The sequence below is a fragment of the Panthera tigris genome, chromosome A2, assembly GCF_018350195.1.
Source record: "Panthera tigris isolate Pti1 chromosome A2, P.tigris_Pti1_mat1.1, whole genome shotgun sequence".
In the NCBI taxonomy this organism is placed as follows: Eukaryota; Metazoa; Chordata; class Mammalia; order Carnivora; family Felidae; genus Panthera; species Panthera tigris.
The window spans coordinates 97,079,315-97,101,333 of record NC_056661.1 but is presented as its reverse complement, the minus strand read 5'-3'; the positions used below and the strand labels follow the sequence as shown (position 1 = coordinate 97,101,333).

Here is a 22,019-nt window from a genome sequence, read left to right as displayed (position 1 = left end):
TGCTGAACTGGCCAAGCTGGGAGGAAAGAAGAAAGGGAGGGGAGGGGAGAATCGAGGACGGCCGGCCTAGTCAGGCCAAGAATGCAATTGTCCCGGTGGTGGGAGCTGGGAGACCCTTGTGCTTGGACGGGACAGGGTCGGGGGACACGCAGGATGAGCCCCGCGACCACTGGCACCTTCTTGCTGACAGGTTAGTGGCCCGCGCGCGACGGGAGGTCCTGGGGCCAACAGGCCGCCGCCTCCCCATCCCCCGCCCGGGTTTTGGATACCTGGGGGCATTTTCTGGGCGCCAGTCCCTCTTTCTACCCGCATCCTCACGACACCCCTTGTCCAGAACACCCCGCACCCCAATTCCTGGGCCCTGTGAGTCCCTTCTCAGCCTTGACCCCTGGCCTTTTCTTTTTCTCCGCGCCCCCGCGGGCCCCTCCCTGCCCAGAGCGCGCAGAAATTCTGTCTCCAATTTCCATTCCCACCGCACCCCCTACCCCTAATTACCAGCCCTGGTGGTGGACCTCTCCCCATCCCTGAAGCAAAGACTTGGGGGTTGTTGCCCATTTTTCTGGGGGTCGTTACCACACGAATGGGGCTCTGCGGCCCGGAGACAAGCCATAGGAAATGGGTGTCAAGCTGCATCCCCTTCCACATAAACATCCTTTTTTTTCTTTCCTTGAATCCGATCGGGAGGGAACACAAAAATGTGCATTTGAAACACCTAATTCCCCTTCTTCCTAAAAGCATTTCTTGGCGGCGGAAATCTCGTTTTTCTTAGATTTTACGGAGCAGGGAAGCAGAATCGTGAAATGCTGGGAGCTAAACTGGGCGTTCGGGTCAGGGTTAACCCCGGCTGGGGGCCAGAGACGCTGCAAACAGCCGCGTTTGCCCCACCAAGTGCACTATTTTGAAAAGCAAAAACAATTAAAAACAGCTGTGGATGCCTCCAGCGTGCTTGGAGGCTTCGGAGGCTCCCAGCTATGGCCTTTTAGTGGTGATTACAAGGTTTACACAGAGACCTAGCTCTCTCTGCAACGTTACGTTTTTCTAAGTCTTGTAGAGTGAATGAATACATTTAGTCACGGTAACCGCATGTTTAATCCTTTCAAGCGTGTTGCTGAGATTCGGCCACAAATGTTTGTGTGTATTTATGCATATAAACATACATATTTTACTTTAGATAAAATTGCAATGAGTTGCAAACCTCTGAAATACTGATGAACAAGGATGCTTAAAAAAAAAAAAAAAAAAAAGAGCCATAACGAGGATTTCCATTTAAGCGCCTCAAAGTGTCAGGGTCTGAGAAAAAGGACAATTTGTTGATAATCTTAGAAAAAGAGGTTTAAGTTAAAATGGAAAGCCAATTGTCTACAGCTGAGTGAGGTTTCTGAAATGCGGATGACCACATTTGTATTTAAAGGCTAAAATTGAGTATATTTTAGTAACATTGCTACAGATTATTTATACATATAGGATAAATAAGAATTCGACCCATTGTACGTGACAGGGTGTCAGGGATCGCAATTAAAGCTAGCTTTTCTAGGAATAAACAAAAGTGGAACACAATTACTGGGATTTTACTTTTTATCAGAAATAAAATGTTGACCATCAGATCTATGAATGAATGAAGTGAAAATTTCCAACAGTGGAAGATGTTTTTCTAGGAAGTTGGGTGAACACAATTATACTTTTTAGAAGTGCCTTTAATCTTAAGATGTTCATCCTTTTCTGCAAGATAAAATTTTAGGATGTCTTATGTTTGTCAGAGTACCATTCTGACTGCCGAACTGTCAACCCCTTAGATGTTTTTTTCAATCTAGAAAATTTAGTTTGCCTATTTGTTAACGGATAGATATTCTTTATCTAAAAAGTGAGATTAAAAACCAGGATAGATGGTAGGGAAAATAAAAGTTTAAAAATCTATCCCGAGACTTTTAAAGTTTGCATAACTTTGAACCAATTTCATTTTTTATTTCAAAATGTTAACCAGAATTTGTTTGTATAAAAACATCTTTAGTATTATTTTTTATCATACTGAATTTTTATTCACTGTGCAAAATTCAGGAGAATAAAACTCCAGAAAACTGGGAAAAAAATCAAGAAGAAAATCAAGATCACCTGTAACTTCTTCATCCTAAACTAATCCCCATGCACATTATGTAGTTTACTTTTTCAGACTTTCTTTATGCATTTACATGTACCAAAATAACATATATTTCTCATAGAGCTACATATGTATGATTCCTAAAAATTAAAAATCAGATCAAATTAATTTTCCTTCATTATTTTCTTTCCAAAGAGACCTAACTGTTAAACAACATTAAATTTACAGAGATTTTTTAAAGGAAATAATATTAATTGCTTTTTCTAATTAAAATTTAAATGAACAACGTTAGTACATAAATATTTAAAACTGGATAACTGATAATTTCCTCTGATCTCACTATTGTAACATACGCATAGTTATCATTTTGGTGTATTTCCTTGTGTTTTTTATTTCTCTTCATATTAAATAATTTTTATTTTGCTTAGAAATACTTTTCTGAGCAAAAAAAACAACATTGATAAGTAATTATGATAAGACTTTTCAAATCTGAAACAGCAAAACAATATTAAAAATAAATACAAAAATATAACATTGACAAATACCTTAGATAACATTTGTGTTATCTTACAAAACATTAGCCTCCCTCCAATTAATAGACAAGAATTTAAAACACTTTTTTGACATTTATTATTCCTAAGTGAATTTTGGATTTTCTCAGATATTCTCAGTGTTGACTATTTCTTACCCATTTTGCACACAGTTACATGTAAAGCAAAAAAAAAGGTGTTACTGAGCATATTTATTTTATCAAATAATAACTGGGCATTATATTTGGATATTTTAATTCATTTTGATGAGCATTTGCTGTGGATCCATGAAGCTGTTGATTGACCACCTGTATTAAACTTCTAGTGCAATGGGAAAATTGTATTTCAAAACAAAGTAGCATTTTCCCTTGTCAAATACTAGCTAGACTTCTCTTTGGACATTTAACCTATTTTATGACAATTTTCCATCTGTGAAACTGTTGACTTACCTCAAGTATTTAGCCTAATTTCTAGGGTGGCGGGAAAATTGTATTTCAAAACAAAGTGGAATTTTCACTTGTCAAATAATTAGACTTTCTAGTTGGACATTTTATGTATTTTAAATGAAAATTTGCTATAGATCTGTGAACCTGCTAATTTACCAGATACTTTTGGCTTCACTTTTAGGGTGGTAGACAAAATTTATTTCTAAGCAAAGTAAAATTTTCAGTTGTCAACTGGACTTAGTATTTGCTCATCTTACCTCTTTATTATAAGGGTTTTCCATAAATCTAAAAGCTGTTGGTTTACCCGATGTATTTAGCTTAGCTTCTAGGACAATGGACAAATTGTATTTCTAAGCAAAGTGGAATATTCACTTGTCTTGCTCTCAGACATTAAAAATAGCAAGAGACAGCACCAGAGAAACCTAGTGAGAGACCATCCAAAGAGATAAGGGTAACATGTATTCAGTTTATAACGCTGGTTTTCCACTGAGAAAACCATACTCTAAACAAATGCTGAGGCAGTAAAGAAACCCTGACATGTTAAAAAATTCTCCATCAAATATTCAGATTGTTTGGGATTCCAATAAGGGCAGGATTTATGGATATTTTCTCCAAAATAACTAGCCACTTTATTTCTTTTCTTTTTTGATAACTGTACACTTACTCTTACTGACTCCTTTTCTTAAACCTTACCCTTGCCTCAGCTCTAAACACCAAAGTGCAAATCCTACTGCTGATCTTGTTTCCTGCTTAGTGTAAAAGAGGACTCTAGGTGAATAGATGATACGAGTTTATGTGTCCATTAGAGATTCTTGGGCTGGAGCTCTGTTTTAGTCCAAATCTTCACAGAACTATTAAACATGGTGACTTTTTTTTTTTCCTTTTCATCCTTTTGAACTTCTCCAGCATAGATAAAGAGACAGACATAACAGACAGACAGACATGAACAGACTGAGTCACTCACTCTCTGTCTCTCTGTCTCTGTCTGTCTCTCTCTCTCTCTCTCTCTCTCTCTCTCTCACACACACACACACACACACACACACACACACACACACTCTTATATGTATATACCCCATCCAGGCTTTTTCTAAACTTTAGAATACTGTTCTCTGGTTTGCTATCTCTCTGATTTCCAGAAATATTATGCCAAAAACAGGAAAGCAAAATTAAAAAAAAAAAAAAAAAAAAAGAAGCTAGTGTTCCTAAGGATCAACAAGTCTTTTTAACTGAATATTTTTTGATTGGGGTTTTCAAGTTGGTAGGATCAGATAGAGTCTCAAGTCTCTTAAAGCTGTTTTACATGAACTGCCTCCAAGCAACATTCTCTCTAAGAAGAATTCCTGGTGTCTTCAATTTTTTAAACAATGTAACTATAGTAAACACAGTATTGAATAAAAAACAGTCTCCACAGTCTGACGCCCGAACAGACATTTCCATTGAGGCTCCTTTCCTTTTAGTCTTTGTTCTGTGTGCATATGTAGTTTTCAAAGACTATAATTTTAATATGTATAGGTTTTTTACACGTTGTTTTGAAACATAAGTGAATCTTACTTTCAGCAAAGCATTTGTTAAGGCTTGAGATGCTCTTGTGGGTGAGATGGTGTGTTGATTAGCGGGATTGCTTTGTGGGCATGAGGCGGGCTGAACTAGCACCCTCCAGGTGTGTGGGGTACTGGGTTTGGGTCCAAGAGTGGTCCCTGGAGAAAGATCTAACCCTTTGCCCTGGGTCTTTTGTTTTTCCAGCATTTTTATGAATGACTTTGATGAAGATCTAGGATGCTTGCTTTAAAATCCAGGAATGACTTGAAAAGGGGGAACTGTTACAAGTAGATAACAAGAATTTAGAGTTTAATGTGGTTTAAATAGGCTGCGATGCTATGTGAAAAGATACTTAATAGCAGTAAATGCATCATAATTCATCAGTGTATAAGGAAGAAGGTGACTTAATGTGGTGGCAATCTTTGAGGAAAAAGGTTAATATGAACCAGCAGCATGATGTCTCTGTAAAAGAGAAAAAAAAAATCAAATTTAGATTCTGATAATAGTATAGTGTCCATATGTCACAAAAACGAATAGTACCCCACTCTAATTAACCACATCTGTAGTATTGCGTCCATTTCTGGCTGTCACATTTAAAGAGAGACGTTGACAAATTAGACAACTTCCAGAACAGTCCGTGGGGATGATGAGGGGTCTGGCAATCCTGTCATAGGAGGTATCCTCAAAGGGTCTGGAAATGTTTAGCTTGAAGACTAAAAGTAGACATAAACTCTTTTCTGTTTGTTTCGGGAAACAGAACTAGCATCTAGTGGATGAACTAGAAGTGGATGAAAAGTAGAGCTGGATTTCAACTCCAGACCTTTCTAACAGTGCAGCTCAGCCAGGGAATCAACTTAACACCTTTACTTGGTCTCTTCTTTTAAAATCTCAGAACTATTCACCTTTCTTTCAGTGAATATTTAATCTGAAGGCCATGCTAACATTTTTGCGTAGGGCAGCAGAGATACTTGTGATGGAAACATTTTATTTTTTTCTGATAAACTGTCTGAAAAGAATAATCCTCTGTGTTGCAAGTTGATCTCTTACAACTGGAAAGTAGCTGAAACAGGGCAGTTTAACACATTCCTTCCTCCCCTTTCATTGTATTTCGAACTTGAATATCTGAGAAGAGAATTAAAGGGTTTGTTTGTTTGTTTATTTGTGCCCTTTTTATTTCCCCCTGCAAAGTGTCCTGACCTTAACTTGTTTCCTATAGTTATTCCTTTCCTGGTGTTTCTTGCTGGCTGGGAGCTGGCTTCCCGGGCAGAGTGGCCATGGATGATGGGGAGCCCAGGGTTAAGGGGGAGCAACCGCCATTGGCTGCTGGTGCAGGACAGCTAAGCCCTTGGCTGCTGGATCCTCTTACCCTGGGGGAAATGGGGGGCAGTTGTCCCTTCCGCAGTTTTCACCCCTCTTATATGACCTTGCAATACTTAGTTATAATTTTTAGCTTTTCAATTGAAAATAAAACCTTTCAATCAAAAGTAATTTCCTACCCTGTGGCCTTTTAACTTCTCTCCATTTCAGGTTAGCCTGGATTCTGACCATCTCAGGAGCACACTCTCAGTGTCTCAACATGTCTTGTGGCAGATTTTTCTTTCCTGTCCATCTGCCTGTTGATCGTTTATTTTGATTACCATATCTAACTTTGAAAACCTGATTGCTCAAAATTAATTTATAGAGTATACACACAGGACCCCCCCCCCTTCTGAGGCACGATAACCTGTAATACATCTGACTCCATGGAAACTATTTTTATGCTCCAGAGCCTTGAAAACTAAGGGTGACTGTGATGAGCAATGTAAAGAAAGAAGAAACTACCCTTCAGTCATCTTTTTTAACCAACTTTTTCCTACTTTTTTCACTCCTGTCTCTCCCCAACACCCCCAGCCCCATACCCAGAACTTTCTCACTCCAGTTGTTAGGTCAGAACCATGGTCACTCTAACTGACTGTGTTAAGTATATTTTTCATGTTAAACAAGTTTGTTCTTATTTTCTGTATCTTTTATAAAAGTGCCATGCACTTTTGTGGGATTGTAATAAGGCACAGGGCAACTTGTAATGGCTCACTTCCCAGTTGTTGAAGATGCCACAGGCGGTCCTGTGCTGAGCTCATATTTCTGAGAGAGAAATGCTCAGAGATGAGCTTCTGGCTTGTCAACGCTCGTTCACCTGACCCACGGGCGGCTATTTGCGATTCCTTGAATGCAGTGATCGCTCCTGTGCCGGGGAAGTAAATAATCCTCAAAGTTAAATTTTAGAAGTTGAACAAGTTGTCTCAGGAAATAAATAGGTAGTCTCAACACATTAAGTTGTTGGCATGATTATTAATGTCATGTTCCTGGAGAAAAATAACGTGGGTAAAGCTAAAGTGCTGTTTTCTTCTAGAGTCACTTGGGTAGAATTTTTTTTTCTTTTGATCTTCATCTGAGAATCATTATGCAATATGTATGCAATAGCGGTTTAAATGTGCTTTATTGCTTACAGAGAGCTCATCTTTGGCATGTCTCACTTTCTACTTAATTGCCTTGGACTAATCAGATTTTGAGAATAGATCCTCAGCATTCTGTACCCCGGGAATTGCCAGGGCATCTGTTGTGACTTCGGAAGGAAGACTTTCTTTTCTGACAAATGAAGCTGTTCATTTAAAAAATGCTTAGGAGTTAGGCAGCTCTGGTGTAAATTCTTCCCCGTTCTTCAGTGTTTCACTCATTCATCTGGTCACCACTCTGATTATTATGGAGATCTGGGGTTATTGTGAATTTGAAAGGAGAGATCGCAGTTAATTTTCCTATAGTAGTTAAAGTGAAATATTTTAGCTTCCGGTTTCTTCAGCAATAGTCATAGATGTAAAGTTGATCTTTTACCTTGGAATGCAGGAGAAAAGAAAAAAATAGCCCCGGTGTTCTTTTGGGGTTTTTCTCTGTTTCTTTCTTTCTTTTTTTTTCCTCCTTAGCAAATTGGTAAGACATGTGGTTAAATGATGCTGGTTTTTCTCTCTTATGAAATAGTTAATCAGTGTAGCACTTTTAACATTTGTCATTTTCTCTAGCTATAGAGTTGATTCTAATCAAAGGCCAGTACCGCAGAAGTGGAAACAGAACAGGTTGCTACATGTGCTTATCAAAATCTGAAAGGTTATTTTTTATCTGGCTGTTTTACTTCTAAGAGTTTAGCTTATAGGTACACTTGTGAAAGTGCTCAAAAGTAAAAGTATAAGGATGTTTATTGTAGGGTTGATAGCAATAATGAAAAATTAGAAAAAGAAGTGGTCATCTTTACTAAAAATTCTTTTATTTATTTATTTTCTGGGGGTGTCAACTGGTTTTGAGTCCCCTCTGAGATGCTGGGGATTATAGGGTCCCAACCATTAAGGATCTTTTACACTAGTGGGGCTGACAGAGATAAATCAAATAATCACACATATAAATGTGCCCTTCGATCTGTGATAAGTGCTACAAACACTACTAGAATTTCTAAGTAACGGATTTAGCCAGGCAGGGGGATTAAGGAAGGCTTCTCTGAGGAAGTATGCAGATCTGAAGGGTGAGTAAATGTTAGTGAGGTGAAGAGGAAAGGTGTATTTGAGGTAAAAGAAGAGCTCTGTAGAGGCCCTGGGGCAGGTTGACTTGGCAAATAAAAGGTGCTGGAAGAAGTCCAGTGGAGTTGGAGCTGACAGAGAAGAGGGAGCCCAACACAAAAGGAGGCGAGCTAGCAGGTCAAGGAGCAGAGTTTGCAGGACCTGTTAGACTGCATTTAAGAGTGTAATCTTCAGCCTAAAACCTAGGGGAAGTCTTCGGAGGGGTTTAAGCAGGACACGATCAGATTTGCATTTCACAAAGAGCATTTTGGCTGCTTTGTGAAGAAGGGGTTGGAGGGGTCAGAACGGCTTGCAGCACACTCCTTCCAAGGCTACTTTTGTAATCCAGGCTGGAGTTGGAGACCTCCTGAGCTGGTGTGGCTATCGGGGATGAAGCTGGGAGGGACACTTTGAGGAGTAAATAGCAACGGGAGTGGGTCGTGGATTGAATTGGCCGCGGGGATCAGCAGGAGGAGATGGCAGGAACGATTTCTAGATTTCTGTCATGAAAGGAGGAGGATGAATGGGGGTGCCATTCATGGGATGAGGAACACGGTAAGAGGTCCAGGCTTTAAAGGAAAGATCAGGAGTTCTAGTTTGGACGGCTGAGTGCAAGGTGCTGATGCGTAAATTATGATTGAGCCACACCGGCATAAAGCTATCTATGCAGCCTTCAGATGTGATGTCACGTAAACATATTCAAGATCTATGCTAAGGGAAGACACTGTGATCACATTATGTGGAAAAGAGTACGGTGTGTATATGCACGTGTGTATGTGCAAGGACGTATGTCTGTATATGCATAGATGTGAAAAGGTGTAAAGCCCTTTGGGAATGGATGCCCTAGGCACTGGAGGGAGGCCACAGATAGGGGAGAGGGGATTTTGATTTTTTATACCCTCCTGGTTATACTATTTGAATACGTTGCAGTGGTGATACAGGGCTTGTACAATAAAGAAAAGTAATGACAGTTCCAAGTAAACAACTGATACGAGAGTCTTTCTCTTTCAGAGGTTTCTTAATTGGAAAATCTTGTAAGCATTGTACTTTTTGTGTTTTTAACAGCATTTTCCTGACAGTTTGACTTCCCTAACCTGGTAGCTCTTACACTCTGCCTTTTAATCCTTTTCCACTAGATTGCACTATTACACTAGATTTCACATAGCCTACATACTATTTTGTATTCTGCCGTTTGCTAATTTTATTAATTTCAAAATAATCCAACATTTTGCAGATCAGGACATTAAATTATAATGGTGCATATAACTAGTACATATATTATGCATCCCTTTTGTTAAGGGTCCCACTGGTGCTCCTTATCCATCTAACGTTTCTGAGATGGAACACAGATAGTCCTGTTTCCGGGCAGTGGAAACCCAGTATGTGCTTTGGTCAGGCTATTTGAGCAAAGGAGTAAAACTACTAAGAGAAGTGGACAACTGTCCCTTCTCCATTATTCTATCAAATCAACACTTCTTTTATTGGGTATTTAATTTTCGCCCCAATTTTGATATGTATGATGCAAAGTTGATTCTTGTGCCTGTGCAGATTTTGCTTCTGTTGTATTATTTGCTCAGAAAAAAAAAAACAAAACACCTAAGAGTTTATGAGAGTCAGAGCTAGCACGTCGTATCAGTAGAACTCGCTTCTAATTACATCTGGCTTTCCTCTGAAGGATTAGGCTACAGCTCTCGCCCATCATACCATGGCCAATGCCATCATCTTAGTCCTCTGGGAGGCCACGTGGAGTTGGGGGGTCATTGGAGCCCCTGGGCTGTTGGCTCTGCTCATCAACAGCCTCCAGCATTTACTACATGCAGCTCTAGAAATATCACTTTTCATGTGTCTTATGACCATGAGAACAAAAAAGAGAAGCTTAAGTCTGTAATGCCAGTTGTCACATTTTTTTTTCATTTAAGTGTCTACTTTTTAAGAAATCACGTTTAAAGGAATCCAAAATTTCCTTCACTGTGCCTGGGTGGCTCAGTCGGTTGAGCGCTGACTTCGGCTCAGGTCATGATCTCACAGCTGTGAGTTTGAGCCCTGCATCGGGCTCTGTGCTGAGCTCAGAGCCTGGAGCCTGCTTTGGATCCTGTGTCTCCCTCTCTCTCTGCCCCTCCCCGACTCCTGCTCTGTCTGTCTCTCACTCTCTCTCTCAAAAATAAACTTTAAACAAATTAAAAAAAAATAAGATTTCCTGCATGTTAGTTGAAGATTAAATGTAATAATAGCTCACATTTTTCTGAGAACATCATTATGTGCAAAGCACTCTTTTGAGGGTTTTAAATGTATTGTTTAATACTAACAACATCCTTATGAAGCGGGCACTATACTGTCCCTACCAGATGAGGAGACTGAGGTACAGAGATATTGCATAACTTGCTCAGTGGACAAAAACTGGGATTTCAACCCACTCTTATCTTCAGAGACTCTGATACAAAACACTACCTTTCTGTATTCCAACCTTATTTTACTCCAAAGACTAGTATCTTACCTTGCTTATGCTAAAATTATAAAATTCAAATAATTTTCAAACATATTTAATAATTACTTATGTTTTGCCCTGCTGGACTCCTATTTTAACAAAGTTTGGAGGCTTCTTAGTTTGGCATTCCTAGGTTTAAAATCCTGCTGTTACACTTCTCTTTAGAGGATCTTTTCCTGAGGTTGGAGTGGATAGTCCTTCTCAGCAAAGCCTTTTTCCCCCATAGTTTCCAACTTTTTAATTTTCCTCTTTTAATGAATCATGTGTGTGTGTGTGTGTGTGTGTGTGTGTGTGTGTGCATGCATGCCCATGTGTGCAATCATGCACATAATGCATGGAATTAATTTTTATGGGCATTGCCTCATTGCTAGTTATTTCTAATCCAGCAGTCGAGGGAAACTTACTTTTTCTAGAAAGAAAAATAAGCTGAAGATGATGTACTAGTAATAATATTTCAAAATACATTTAAAAGTATGTAGTTTATAAATTGCTTTTCCATTTAACCATTTGGGGTTAGTACTGATGGAGTAGATGATACGGACTTTGCAGTAAGCCAAGAAATAAGTTCAAAGTCCTACTCTGCCACTTAGTAAACTTATGATCCAGGGTATGTTCCATCATTTCCCAAGTCTTTTTATCCTCAGTGAAAAATGGAACTAATAATACCTACTTCCCATAGTTGATAATGTAATGATTATCAGTTAATATGTATAAACTCTTAGTGTAGTGCCTCTCACTTATTATTCAAAACGCAGTAGCTAATGATAATGTCAATGCACATTTCTAGAGAGAAGAATATGAAGACATCTTAATATAAGAGACAATTTTAAAAGTATTAAGGATGTTGCATAAAGGAAGGGAAGAAAAGATACAGAGGGCCAGGAAGCAGCACAGCGACGTGGGGAAAGCAGACAGATGTCAGGGACATGAGCTATCTATCTACTTTATGAAAACAAAGTCTGTGCCCCCTTCAAGTGAAATATGAAAAGAGACAGAGGAGACAGTGGACAGAGAAAGACATGACAGTTTGGTTCAAAGGTGAGTGTGTTAATCAGATTAAATTTCATTTGGCATTCCCTGCTGTTTACTTGGACAGCAATGGCAGAGTAAATCGTTATTTATTATTTCTTTCCCTTGACATTCTGATTAGCTCATCAGCAATCAGTCACCATTCACAGCTCTTCAATTGCTTTTATTAAATAACAAACCCCACCTCCTCAAGTCCGCAAATTATTCAGGTTTGGGAAAGAGTAATGTCTCTTTGGAGAGTGCTTGCTCCAGGCCAGATGAAATGTAGTCAGTCATGGTGCTACGAGACTCAGAATAAATCATGGAATCTTAAGACGAACTTTAAGTATCATATAGTTTCAAGGGAATTTAAGGGCATGCCAGCCACCTTTGGATTAATTCAGACTTTGATGATTTTTGAGAGAGAGCTGTTGAGGAATTGGTTAAATTGTGTATGCCAGCTAATCATGTGAATGTCTTCTTAGTTTGGGCAGTGTAAACGCAGTAAGCATGTTATTCTTTGCTTTTGTGTTTATGCATCAGAGCAAAACTCACATCCAGGTACAATTGTTGCACAGATTATCATGAACCCAGTGAGCACAGTGGAGTTTCTTTCAAGATTTCTGAGGATGGTCTGTTATCTTTGGAAAGAGTCCAAGAACCGGTCCATACAGGTTGAAATTTTTTTGCATATTAGATTTAATCTTGATAAGTTATGTATAGAGTAAATATTCTTAAATTGAGTTGTGTTTTCCCATGCTAACTAAGGAAATTTGTTCTCACAGAAAAAGAAATGCTTTGGTCCTTTTCTAACAAAAATCAAACTTTAAAATGGTAGCTTTTTTCAGCGAATATCTGCATTTGTCATTGCACAGATTATAGTAATTTTCTATACAAGAAGCTAGTCAACTGGATCCATGGTCTTGGACACACAATTAAAAACAAATAGTTATTTCCATGTTATTGAGATTTCTTCCTCAAGGTGTGAGACTTGAATGTGGAAGCAGGCACACCATCCGTGGCGTTGTGCCTTGCCTTTAGTGACACTGTCTGGCGAGTAGAGTCATAAAAAAGTTGTCTTTTTATTTAGATTTATTGGACTACTGTCTTCTGTGGTCAGAGTGGAACTTTAAATGGATTACTCTGAACTTTTAAAAAAAATGAATATGCTCAAAGCAATGCTGGCTTTAAAATAGAATGATGCTGGTGGAATGTGTTTAAACTCTTACACTGCTTCTATTTTTTAATGACTGAGGCACCAATCAAATTTGTCTTTTGAATCTTGTAAAAGCCAACTGGACTACCCTTATATAGGACCTAGAACGTATGAGCAATGAAGCAATGTCCTTCACCTGGCAAGGACGTGACAGAGTGGAAGAAATAAAAATCCCATGGATTTAAGTTATCTTAGTATATTCTTTAAATCACCCATACAGTACAATGTATGTAGTTTTGTGTTTATAACCCTGAACAATTCTTTTTTTTTTTGTATTTTTATTTAAATTTTTTTTAACTTACATCCAAGTTAGTTAGCATATAATCCAACAATGATTTCAGAAGTAGATTCCTTAATGCCCCTTACCCATTTAGCCCATCCCCTCTCCTAGAACCCCTCCAGTAACTCTGTTTGTTCTCTATATTTAAGAGTCTTTCATGTTTTGTCCCCCTCCCTGTTTTTATGTTATTTTTGTTTCCCTTCCCTTACTGAACAACAATTCTTATGCATACATAGTCTGAGAACTACTGGGCTAGAATAAAGGAGGGAACAAAAGGGGTGCTGTCTGGATATTCAAACCATTCTTTTTTTAGAAAATTTTTTTAATACTAATTTATTTTTGAGAGAGAGAGCATGAGTGAGCAGGGGAGGGGCAGAGAGGGAGAGGGACAGAGCATCCAAAGCAGGCTCAGCACTGACAGCAGACAGCCCTCACACTCAGCAACCGTGAGATCATGACCTGAGGTGAAGTCAGACGCTTAACTGACCCCGTCACTCCAAACTGTTCTTTATGGTAACTCTCCAATCCATGGGAAAGTGGAGGTAGGAGTGGATAAAGTTTTCAGTTCTATGGTCAGCCTTACATTTGGCACATATGATGTGACTCAGTGAATATCCTATATACCCTTGGGTTTTGTAGGTCTTCTCTCAGTCTTCTAGAGTTCATATTGTGTATGAGAATTACCTGATAAAACTGTGTAACCCACGTAACTACACTCTCCACGTTGGAGTTATGAATATGTGCTGAAAACATTTTTTTGTTACGAATTTTTTGGGGTATGAATATGTATTTTTAGAGAGTTGCCCACAAGATTCTTCTGTGACCAGAATGTAGTCTTTGGAACCCAGTGATCAAGAGAATGCAGTGGGGGTGGGGGAGATATTTGGCCACAAGAGGCCATGGACATTTCTGATCCTATTTTAGCTTAAATTATTTAGGGAGTAACGACTGTGTTTTTCACCTAGATTTAAAAGGAGACAATTTGGGACTCCTGGGTGGCAGAGTCAGGTAAGGGTCTGACTCTTGATCTCAGCTCAGGTCTTGATCTCAGGGTCATGAGTTCAAGCCCTGCATTGGGCTCTGTGCTGGGCGTGAAGCCTGCCTAAAAAAAATAAAAATAAATAAAAGGACATAACTTCAGTTATTAAGCAAATCAACCATTTCTTAGAAGGATCATCCAGAAGATTGGTCTTTCAGTAGATATAAAATTAGTACACTTAAGTTTGCATATTTTAAAAATTAAATACCCATCAAATCATTTATTTGCTTGGGGTGCTAGGGCCTTTGATTTCTACCTGCAGGCATCACTGAAATGTTCACCTGAGGTTTTGTTTGCCTCTTTGTTAGTTTTTAATAACTTGGGTGTTGAATTGTATTCTTTTTTTTCCATTTTGGAAGGGAACTCAGTATTTCTCATCATTTAATTAAAGTTCAGAATTTTATTCAAAATTCAGTTTAAAAAGGAAATACACATTTCATCTCTTAGGGTGAGGAACCCCTTTCAACATGAAGCTTCCTGTACTCCTGCTGATGTTTTTATCTTCACTTGTCCTTAGTTTCTGATTCGTGAGGTATTTTCTTTACTTGTAAATGCTGGTTTCGCCCATTCTAGTTTCTCTTGCATTGTGTCTCATCAGGTTTGCTCCCTTTCTTTATCCTTAGTCTGCCTGTCTCTTTTCCCGAGCTGAACAAAATCTGTTTTCCCACACTCAGATAACCTGCCCTCTCTCCGCCTTGCTATGTCGCCGTCTATCTATCATATCATTTAATCTCTTTGCTCCCCTATCCCTGCCAATGTTCTTAAGATTAACTATATTTGCTGCATCTATATCTTGACCTTTTGCGGTTTGGTTTCTATTCTTGTCACTTTGTTGCAACTCCACTTTCAAGGAGTCCCTGGTAACTTCTCATTTTACACAGACTAGTAGTCTTTTCTAAACTCTCATTCTCTTTGACCTTTTTGCAGTATGTGAGGATGTTGATTCCAGTCTCCTTGATATCTCTTGTGTTGACATATGTGACACTTCAGGCTCAGTTGTCCAACCTCTCTGACTGCCTCTGCTGCTCTTTGCTGAATCATCCTCTGTGCTTGCTATATAAATGTATTTATTACCATGTTCTTCTGCCTTTGCTGTCCATGCCACTTCTTTGTGCGTTCCTTCTTGCTATATTTCAGCTCCAGAAGCTAGGACAAAATTGTAGGGTATACCCTGGGGGATTCCTGGACTGAGCTGAACCCAGAGGGAACATACCTGAGATGGTTAGAGGAAGGGAGAATGTGTTGGAGACCCAATGTTGTAGTTAGGAAAATCGTACCCGAATATCATGTCTAAAAGGTAAGGATGAGGGGCGCCTGGCTGGCTCAGTCGGTTAAGCATCCGGCTTCGGCTCAGGTCATGATCTCGCGGTCCGTGAGTTCGAGCCCCACGTCAGGCTCTGTGCTGACAGCTCAGAGGCTGAAGCCTGTTTCAGATTCTGTGTCTCCCTCTCTCTGTGACCCTCCCCCATTCATGCTGTCTCTCCCTCTCTCAAAAATAAATAAACGTTAAAAAAATTTAAAAAAAGGTAAGGATGAAAAATGAGGGAGTAAGCAGTAAGAGTGGTGGTTCGATGATGGGAAATAGAATAGATGAATGGCTCAAGAACACGAAGGTGTATCTTCTCCAGATCACCTTGGTATATGAGGGTGCCTAGTGCATGTGACCTGGGAGCATGGTCTCTTTAAAGAATTATGCTGGGGTTTTGGCTTCAATAATCATTCCTCTGGGGATGAATTTCCAATCTGTATCTGAAACCCCATTAAGTTCTCTTATGAACCAGAGTTCTATTTCGATCTTTCTCTTAGATGGTTTCACCTGGATATTCCAAGTAATACCCCGGACTTAATATATCTCAAATTAAATTTGTCATCTTCCTCCTAAAACTGACTCCTTTTGGGGGGATTCCTAATGTATCACTATTTTGTGTCATCCCGGTTCAAAAAGTCAAAACCATCTTTGACTCCCCTTTTAACTAACCGACATGCGGCAATTTGAAAACTTTCTCAGTATTATCTGCATGATGTCATGTAACTGGCCCCAGCTTTATTTTCCTTTTGCTTCAACCACTGATTTATGGGCTCACTGCTACCCTACACTCCAGAGATAGCCTCCTATTTATTAGCCCCTAATCCCAATTCTGCTCATTTCTGCCAATGTAATGTTTCCAAAACTCAACTGTAAAATTTCTTTTTTTTTTTTTTAATGTTTATTTATTTTGAGAGAGAGAGCTTTTGCAGTGTGAGTGGGGGAGGAGCAGAGAAAGAGGGAGAGAGAGAATCCCAGGCAGGCTCTGTGCTGGCAGCTGCACAGGCCCAGTGTGGGGCTTGAACCCACAAAACCATGAGATCATGACTTGAGCTGACACCAAGGGTGGGATGCTTAACTGACTGAGCCACCCAGGTGCCCCCTCAACTGTAAAATGTAAAACATACTTTAAACTTATCACAGCATCCCTATCCAGGGATTATGGCTCCCTCCTGAGGGTTTTGTAGTACTTCTCTATCACTGTGTGTATGTGTAATGATTATATGCATATATATTTCATTCATATTTGTGTACATGAATGATCAATCCCTGAAGATTGTGGACTTGTTGAGTTGCAGAACCTGTATCTTGTTTACCTTATATCCTTACATATTCCTTGTGGTGACACACAACAAATATTTATTAAATGGAATCAAACAGCTAGTGGGCTGAAAGGAATCTAATCCCAGTTAATAGTAGCTGATCTGTGATAGTCATTTTAATGTGACATTAATTTCATTTTTTGTGCATTTGTTTTATTCTGAAAAGCTTTTTTATTAAGCTGTGCTGATGGCATAAATGGAACCATTAACTGGAAGACCAAACAGGCCAACAATTATATTTTCAGCAGAAAAATGACTGGTGGGAAGAAAGATGGTGAGTTTAGGTGGTAAATCTAAATCCCCTTTGGGGGGTCAATTAAATGTTCGCTTCCAGTGTCCCATTTGCTTTTTTAGTCTTGTGTGGATTTTTTTTTTTTTTTTGGTAAGTCAGTCTGAAAAAAATCAGATTTTGTTTTCCTAATCTTCTAAAACTTCTGATCCTCTATGTTCTTAATCCATTATTTTCTAAATTTTTTTTCCTTTGCTGTAGTTTGCCTTTTTTTTTTTAACTAAAAATAATTCTTGTTTTTAACCTATTGTGACCCTTATCCAGTCATTACCTTGCCACTTATAAAAATTGTCCCAGTGTGGTTATTATAACAATTTATTTACAACGTTGAAAAACATTAAGAAGCACATTTAACATAAATCATTTTAAAAACAGTATTTATTCAACCTTAGAAAAATGGTCATAAAATATTTTGGCTAATTGTGGATGGTTTTTTGACTGATTTTTTTGTTGCTGCAAAACCAAATTGATATGTTTTGCTATTAAATAATTAGATGGCACTTACTTTCTATTGGAAAGATGACCTGACCCTTGGATGATTTTTTTTTCCTAAATTTTTTCTTCCCTATCATAAATGTGTCCATTAGCAATATGCCAGGACCTTTGAAATAATGCATTTCATCAGGGAGAAAAAGACTTACTTAATAACCAAAAGATGAGTTGTTTTCAAAATGCTGATTATCATCATAAGCTTTCACTTAACATTTCTTGATTATTTGCCTTTAAGATCTCTGCCCACCACCCCCACCCCAACCACATATATGCACATACACAATTTTGGCTATATGTGCTCCTGCATGTTTGCATGTAGCCTGGTTTCCATAACTTTGGGGCAACCAAAGTGTCTATAAAAATAGCAATTTAAAAATGTGTTTAGAAGAGAAGTAATTTTATGTGATAAAAATGGCTTTACTGCCATATAACAAATCCTGGGTACCTTGTAGGAATGATTCCTGGCTTACCTCACTCTCTTCATACAGCTCTAAAATTAGAGGTCACTAGCTTTATTCCAGCTAGCGCCAAATTATTCCTTAGCTGGAATCATCCACTTCCAGGTCTGTTTCACAGTAAGACAGAGGCTTCCAATTTTCTACTCTGCTGTTTTTGAAACAAACCCGCAAATACCTTTGCATTTTTAAAGGAATTTTGATTGGTAATATCCATAATAAAACATAGAGTTTTATAACAATAACTTCCCATGAGAAGATCACAAAACTTTGTTTTAAAAAGCACTAAAAAATGCATTTGTTCCAGGACCGAAGCCCGTCATCTCAGAGTCCTTTCCCCACACCTTCCTTAGATATTCTCAAGGGATTCCTCCTGGTTTCTTCAAGGGAATTACCCATGATGATCATCAGTATCTGGCTGCTTCCTTACTCAAGCTGAGGGCCCTCAGCTTCTTAGGCATATCCCCTCTTCCTGTTTTCTGATCTTCCTAGTTATGGCCCCAGATGACTCTCGGCGGTGTTGCCATCTGCAATGTACTAAATCTCTTCATCTCCCGAGGCCTTGGGACTTGCTCTGCTTCCTGGTGCCCCACATGAGATCACCAAAAACTCTCCCTTTGGACTTCACACCATTCTGCACTAAATTTACACTCATCCATTCTTTTTTTCTTCAGTTTCTTCTCTTTCACTTTGATCTCTAGAACTCCTGTTATCTTTGAGCATGTCCCTCCATTTCCTACTTGATTTGCCAAAAAGGTGTTCCACAGTAAGCTGTTGAGCCCCGATGAGTCATCTGCTGTGGTGCTTTCTTTCTTTCTTTCTTTCTTTCTTTTTTTAATGTTTATTTATTTTTGAGAGAGAGAGAGAGAGAGAGAGAGAGAGAGAGAGAGAGAGAGAGACACGGAGCATGAGTGGGGGAGGGGCAGAGAGCGAGGGAGACACAGAATCGGAAGCAGGCTCCAGGCTCCCAGCTGTCAGCACAGAGCCCAATGAAGGGCTGGAACTCATGAACCACGAGATCATGACCTGAGCCGAAGTTGGACGGACGCTCAACCGACTGAGCCACCCAGGTGCCCCTGCTGTGGTCCTTTCTTAGTAAAATGTGCGATTCCAAGATCTTTGCATGCAGCATTCTCCAGAATCTTCAAGAGATACTTGTCTCCTCCTCTTTTAAACTTCATGCTCTCATCGGATCCCAAACTGATTTTCTCCTTGGAACTTGAGTGATAATTACAGTTCTCAAAATAGAAGTGATCAATACATCCTAAATCTACTGAGATACCACATCCTCAGTTTCTTTGAACTCAACCTTTAGCTTTTTTTCCCTCCCTGGTCTTCTCATCCGATTTAAACACTATCACTATAGTTCTGTATTATCAAAATATACAGAGAATGATGCCTTATCAACTGTACGAAGAGAATTGTTTCTAGTGGTTCATAGAGCAAGGCCGTTTTAAATGCTACCTCAGGTATCAAATGTTCTTTGAGATGTTCTTGACCGTGAATTCCAATCATCTCTTTTTGGCAATTTCAAGAGAGCACAAAACATTCTAAGAGCATTTATAGAGTAAAGTAAGTTTAGTGATTGTATTTTTTCTACACCTTTTAAAATAATGCTGTGTCCTAAATTTTAGCAGTGGGATGGTATCTCTTCTGTAAATAGGATTTTGAAGAATTTGAAGTCTCAGAGCCACACAGTTGGCACCATTCTATCTTGGCACAAATTACAAAAATCATAAAGAGCATTCTAAATATAGATTCCCTTTTTTTTCCCCTAGGGTGGAGGTAGAGGAACTTAAAATTTATCCCAGAATAATTTAAATAAAAACGGAATAAGCCTTCACATTACTCATTCATATACTTCACTTAGATAAATGTTTTCGAATTCTCCTTTCTTTCTTAACACGACTCACTTTCCAAAATGGGTGAGCCTTAGGTTTACTGATAAACTTTTATTATTTTTTCCCCTAAGAAACAAGAAACAAACTTTCTCCTTAGAGAAAGTCAAAACAATCATGTACTGATTTCCTAATTATTTAATATTAAACTTAAACTTTAATTTGACCTTCTTGGGAATAAAGTCATATGTACTCTGAATAATTTGCTAGAATTCTCTTCTGCTGTCTTAAAGGAGCTCCTCCTTAGCTTACTGACAGTCAAGGACTGGCATGCCTTGAAGATGCAAATATCTCTCTAGATGACTTCTTTTCCTCTGTGGTTGGAGAGGAGCAGGAAGTGCTCCTATGGCTGAAAGTATATATTCTTCTTTGCCTCTGAAAGGTGGCAAATGTAGGAGGAAGAGTCACAAAGTTCCAGGACTTCAAAAGACCATCTATCAGGGATATGAGTTTCTCCTTCTAGGCTCAGGTAATGCCAGCTGAAATGTCTCCTTTTAAACTTCAAGTGTGTTTCTTTCTTTAAACAAAAGAATCTTCAGGTCTGTTTCTTTCTTGGAGTTGTGACTGTCAACTCACTTCTTCCCGTTGTGCAGTGTTATTACGGTAACTTCACTAAATAGAAGAATGAACTCGGACAAATTCTGGTTTGTCATCAAACAGAAGAGATGATTAAGAAAGTGCAGGCATTATGCAACATAATTAGCTTGCTGTAGTAGATCGTAATAATAACAAGGTACAGACAACCACCAAATGTATTACCTTATGCTTCCAAATCAACAAAATACATGACTTACTGGGTTCAAGTCCCAGCCTTTCCTCTTACTCCTCCTGTAGGCTTGAACCCATCATTTTGTCTGTCTGGGTTCAATTTTGTTATCTATAAAATGAAGGACTGAACTCTCCAGGGGGGCAAGTGCATGCCAATTCCGATTGATAGTGTCTGTCAGGAATTCTGGGTTGAGAAGAATGCTGAGGCCATATCCAAGTAGGAAGTAATGCTATGATCTGTCTTTAGTAGAGAAATATATTTGGCATGCTCAGGCAGGATGACATCTAAAGCCCTTCTCAGCAGCAGCGTTCACGAGACTAAGTTCATCGATCACCAATTAACAATGTTTTGCAACCACTTTCCAACTGACATTTAAGAAAAAAACAACAGGACAAAACAAAAACATGTGATCATTATATGGAAAATCAAGACGTTTCACTCCAGTGTAGAAAAATAGTTTCGGTAAGTGGCTTTGGTCAGGAGGAAAAACAAACCTTTTGCTTTTTGTAGAAAAAGATGCAGTGTTTCTCTTCTACCTCATGTAAAGAAAAGTGGCCTTATCTCTTAAAGGAATGAAGTTAAAAAAGCAATTTAATGCCTTCCCTGTGATGAATTCTACAGCCTAGGCATGGTCTGTGACTGAAATAAAAACAGTAGCTGACCACCACCAAATGAATGGCCTGCAGTACTTTGATGTTGAGTAAACTCACAGGTGAAGGGCAGACTGCTGAGAAAAACTTTTGATTCCAAGCCAGGATTTATAAACCTGGATTGATCAAATATAAGGTAAATCTTAGTGAGAGGGGGAAAAGAAACCCCACAGAAAGGTCGTGTACCTAGCTGGATACTGATGTTCCTCAGAATAGTTTTCTACAGCAATTATCTAGGTTAGTAATTAAATTTCAATTTGGCTATAGAAATAATACATTAAAAAATAAATTGGGAAGGAAACAATAAATATATCGGACTCTGAAACCCTGAAATGAGTTCTCTTGAGGCAGAGACAGCAAATGAGTTTCATCTCTTAGAATCAATCTGGATTCATTGGTAGCAGCTTCTTGTGGTGCTGTGTGTTCAGGGGCTCCAAGCCTTTTAGCTGGTAAAGCCATAAAGTATAAGACCAAACTTAATTTTTTTTCCTGACAGTACTTATAAGTTTTAATTACCGGGGATGGCCATATAATAAGTTTAGCAACTGTATTTTTTACGTAACTTTCTTTTAAAATGATATCCTGGTTCTTAACATTAGGATTAGCGTAAGGATTT

The 22,019-nt window shown here is 38.8% G+C and overlaps 2 protein-coding genes across 3 annotated transcripts in view; one reads left to right on the top strand and one right to left on the bottom strand.

Annotated features, from left to right (window-relative positions):
- Positions 1–8: 8 nt before the first annotated feature.
- The window catches only part of SGCE (sarcoglycan epsilon), a 68,149-nt gene continuing 46,138 nt past the window's right edge, over positions 9–22,019 (top strand). Inside the window, exon 1 of one of the 2 annotated variants that reach the window (XR_006211207.1) lies at positions 9–190. Coding sequence is in view for 1 of the 2 variants with exons in the window: in XM_042966644.1 (XP_042822578.1) it covers positions 82–190 (109 nt within the window). In the remaining variant the exon portion in view is untranslated. The remainder of the gene's footprint in view (positions 191–22,019) is intronic. The other variant, XM_042966644.1, reaches the window with a different exon arrangement.
- Positions 4,798–22,019, bottom strand: part of CASD1 (CAS1 domain containing 1) — a 141,464-nt gene continuing 124,242 nt past the window's right edge. Inside the window, exon 23 of the transcript XR_006211204.1 lies at positions 4,798–5,075. The gene's annotated coding sequence lies outside the window, so the exon portion shown is untranslated. The remainder of the gene's footprint in view (positions 5,076–22,019) is intronic.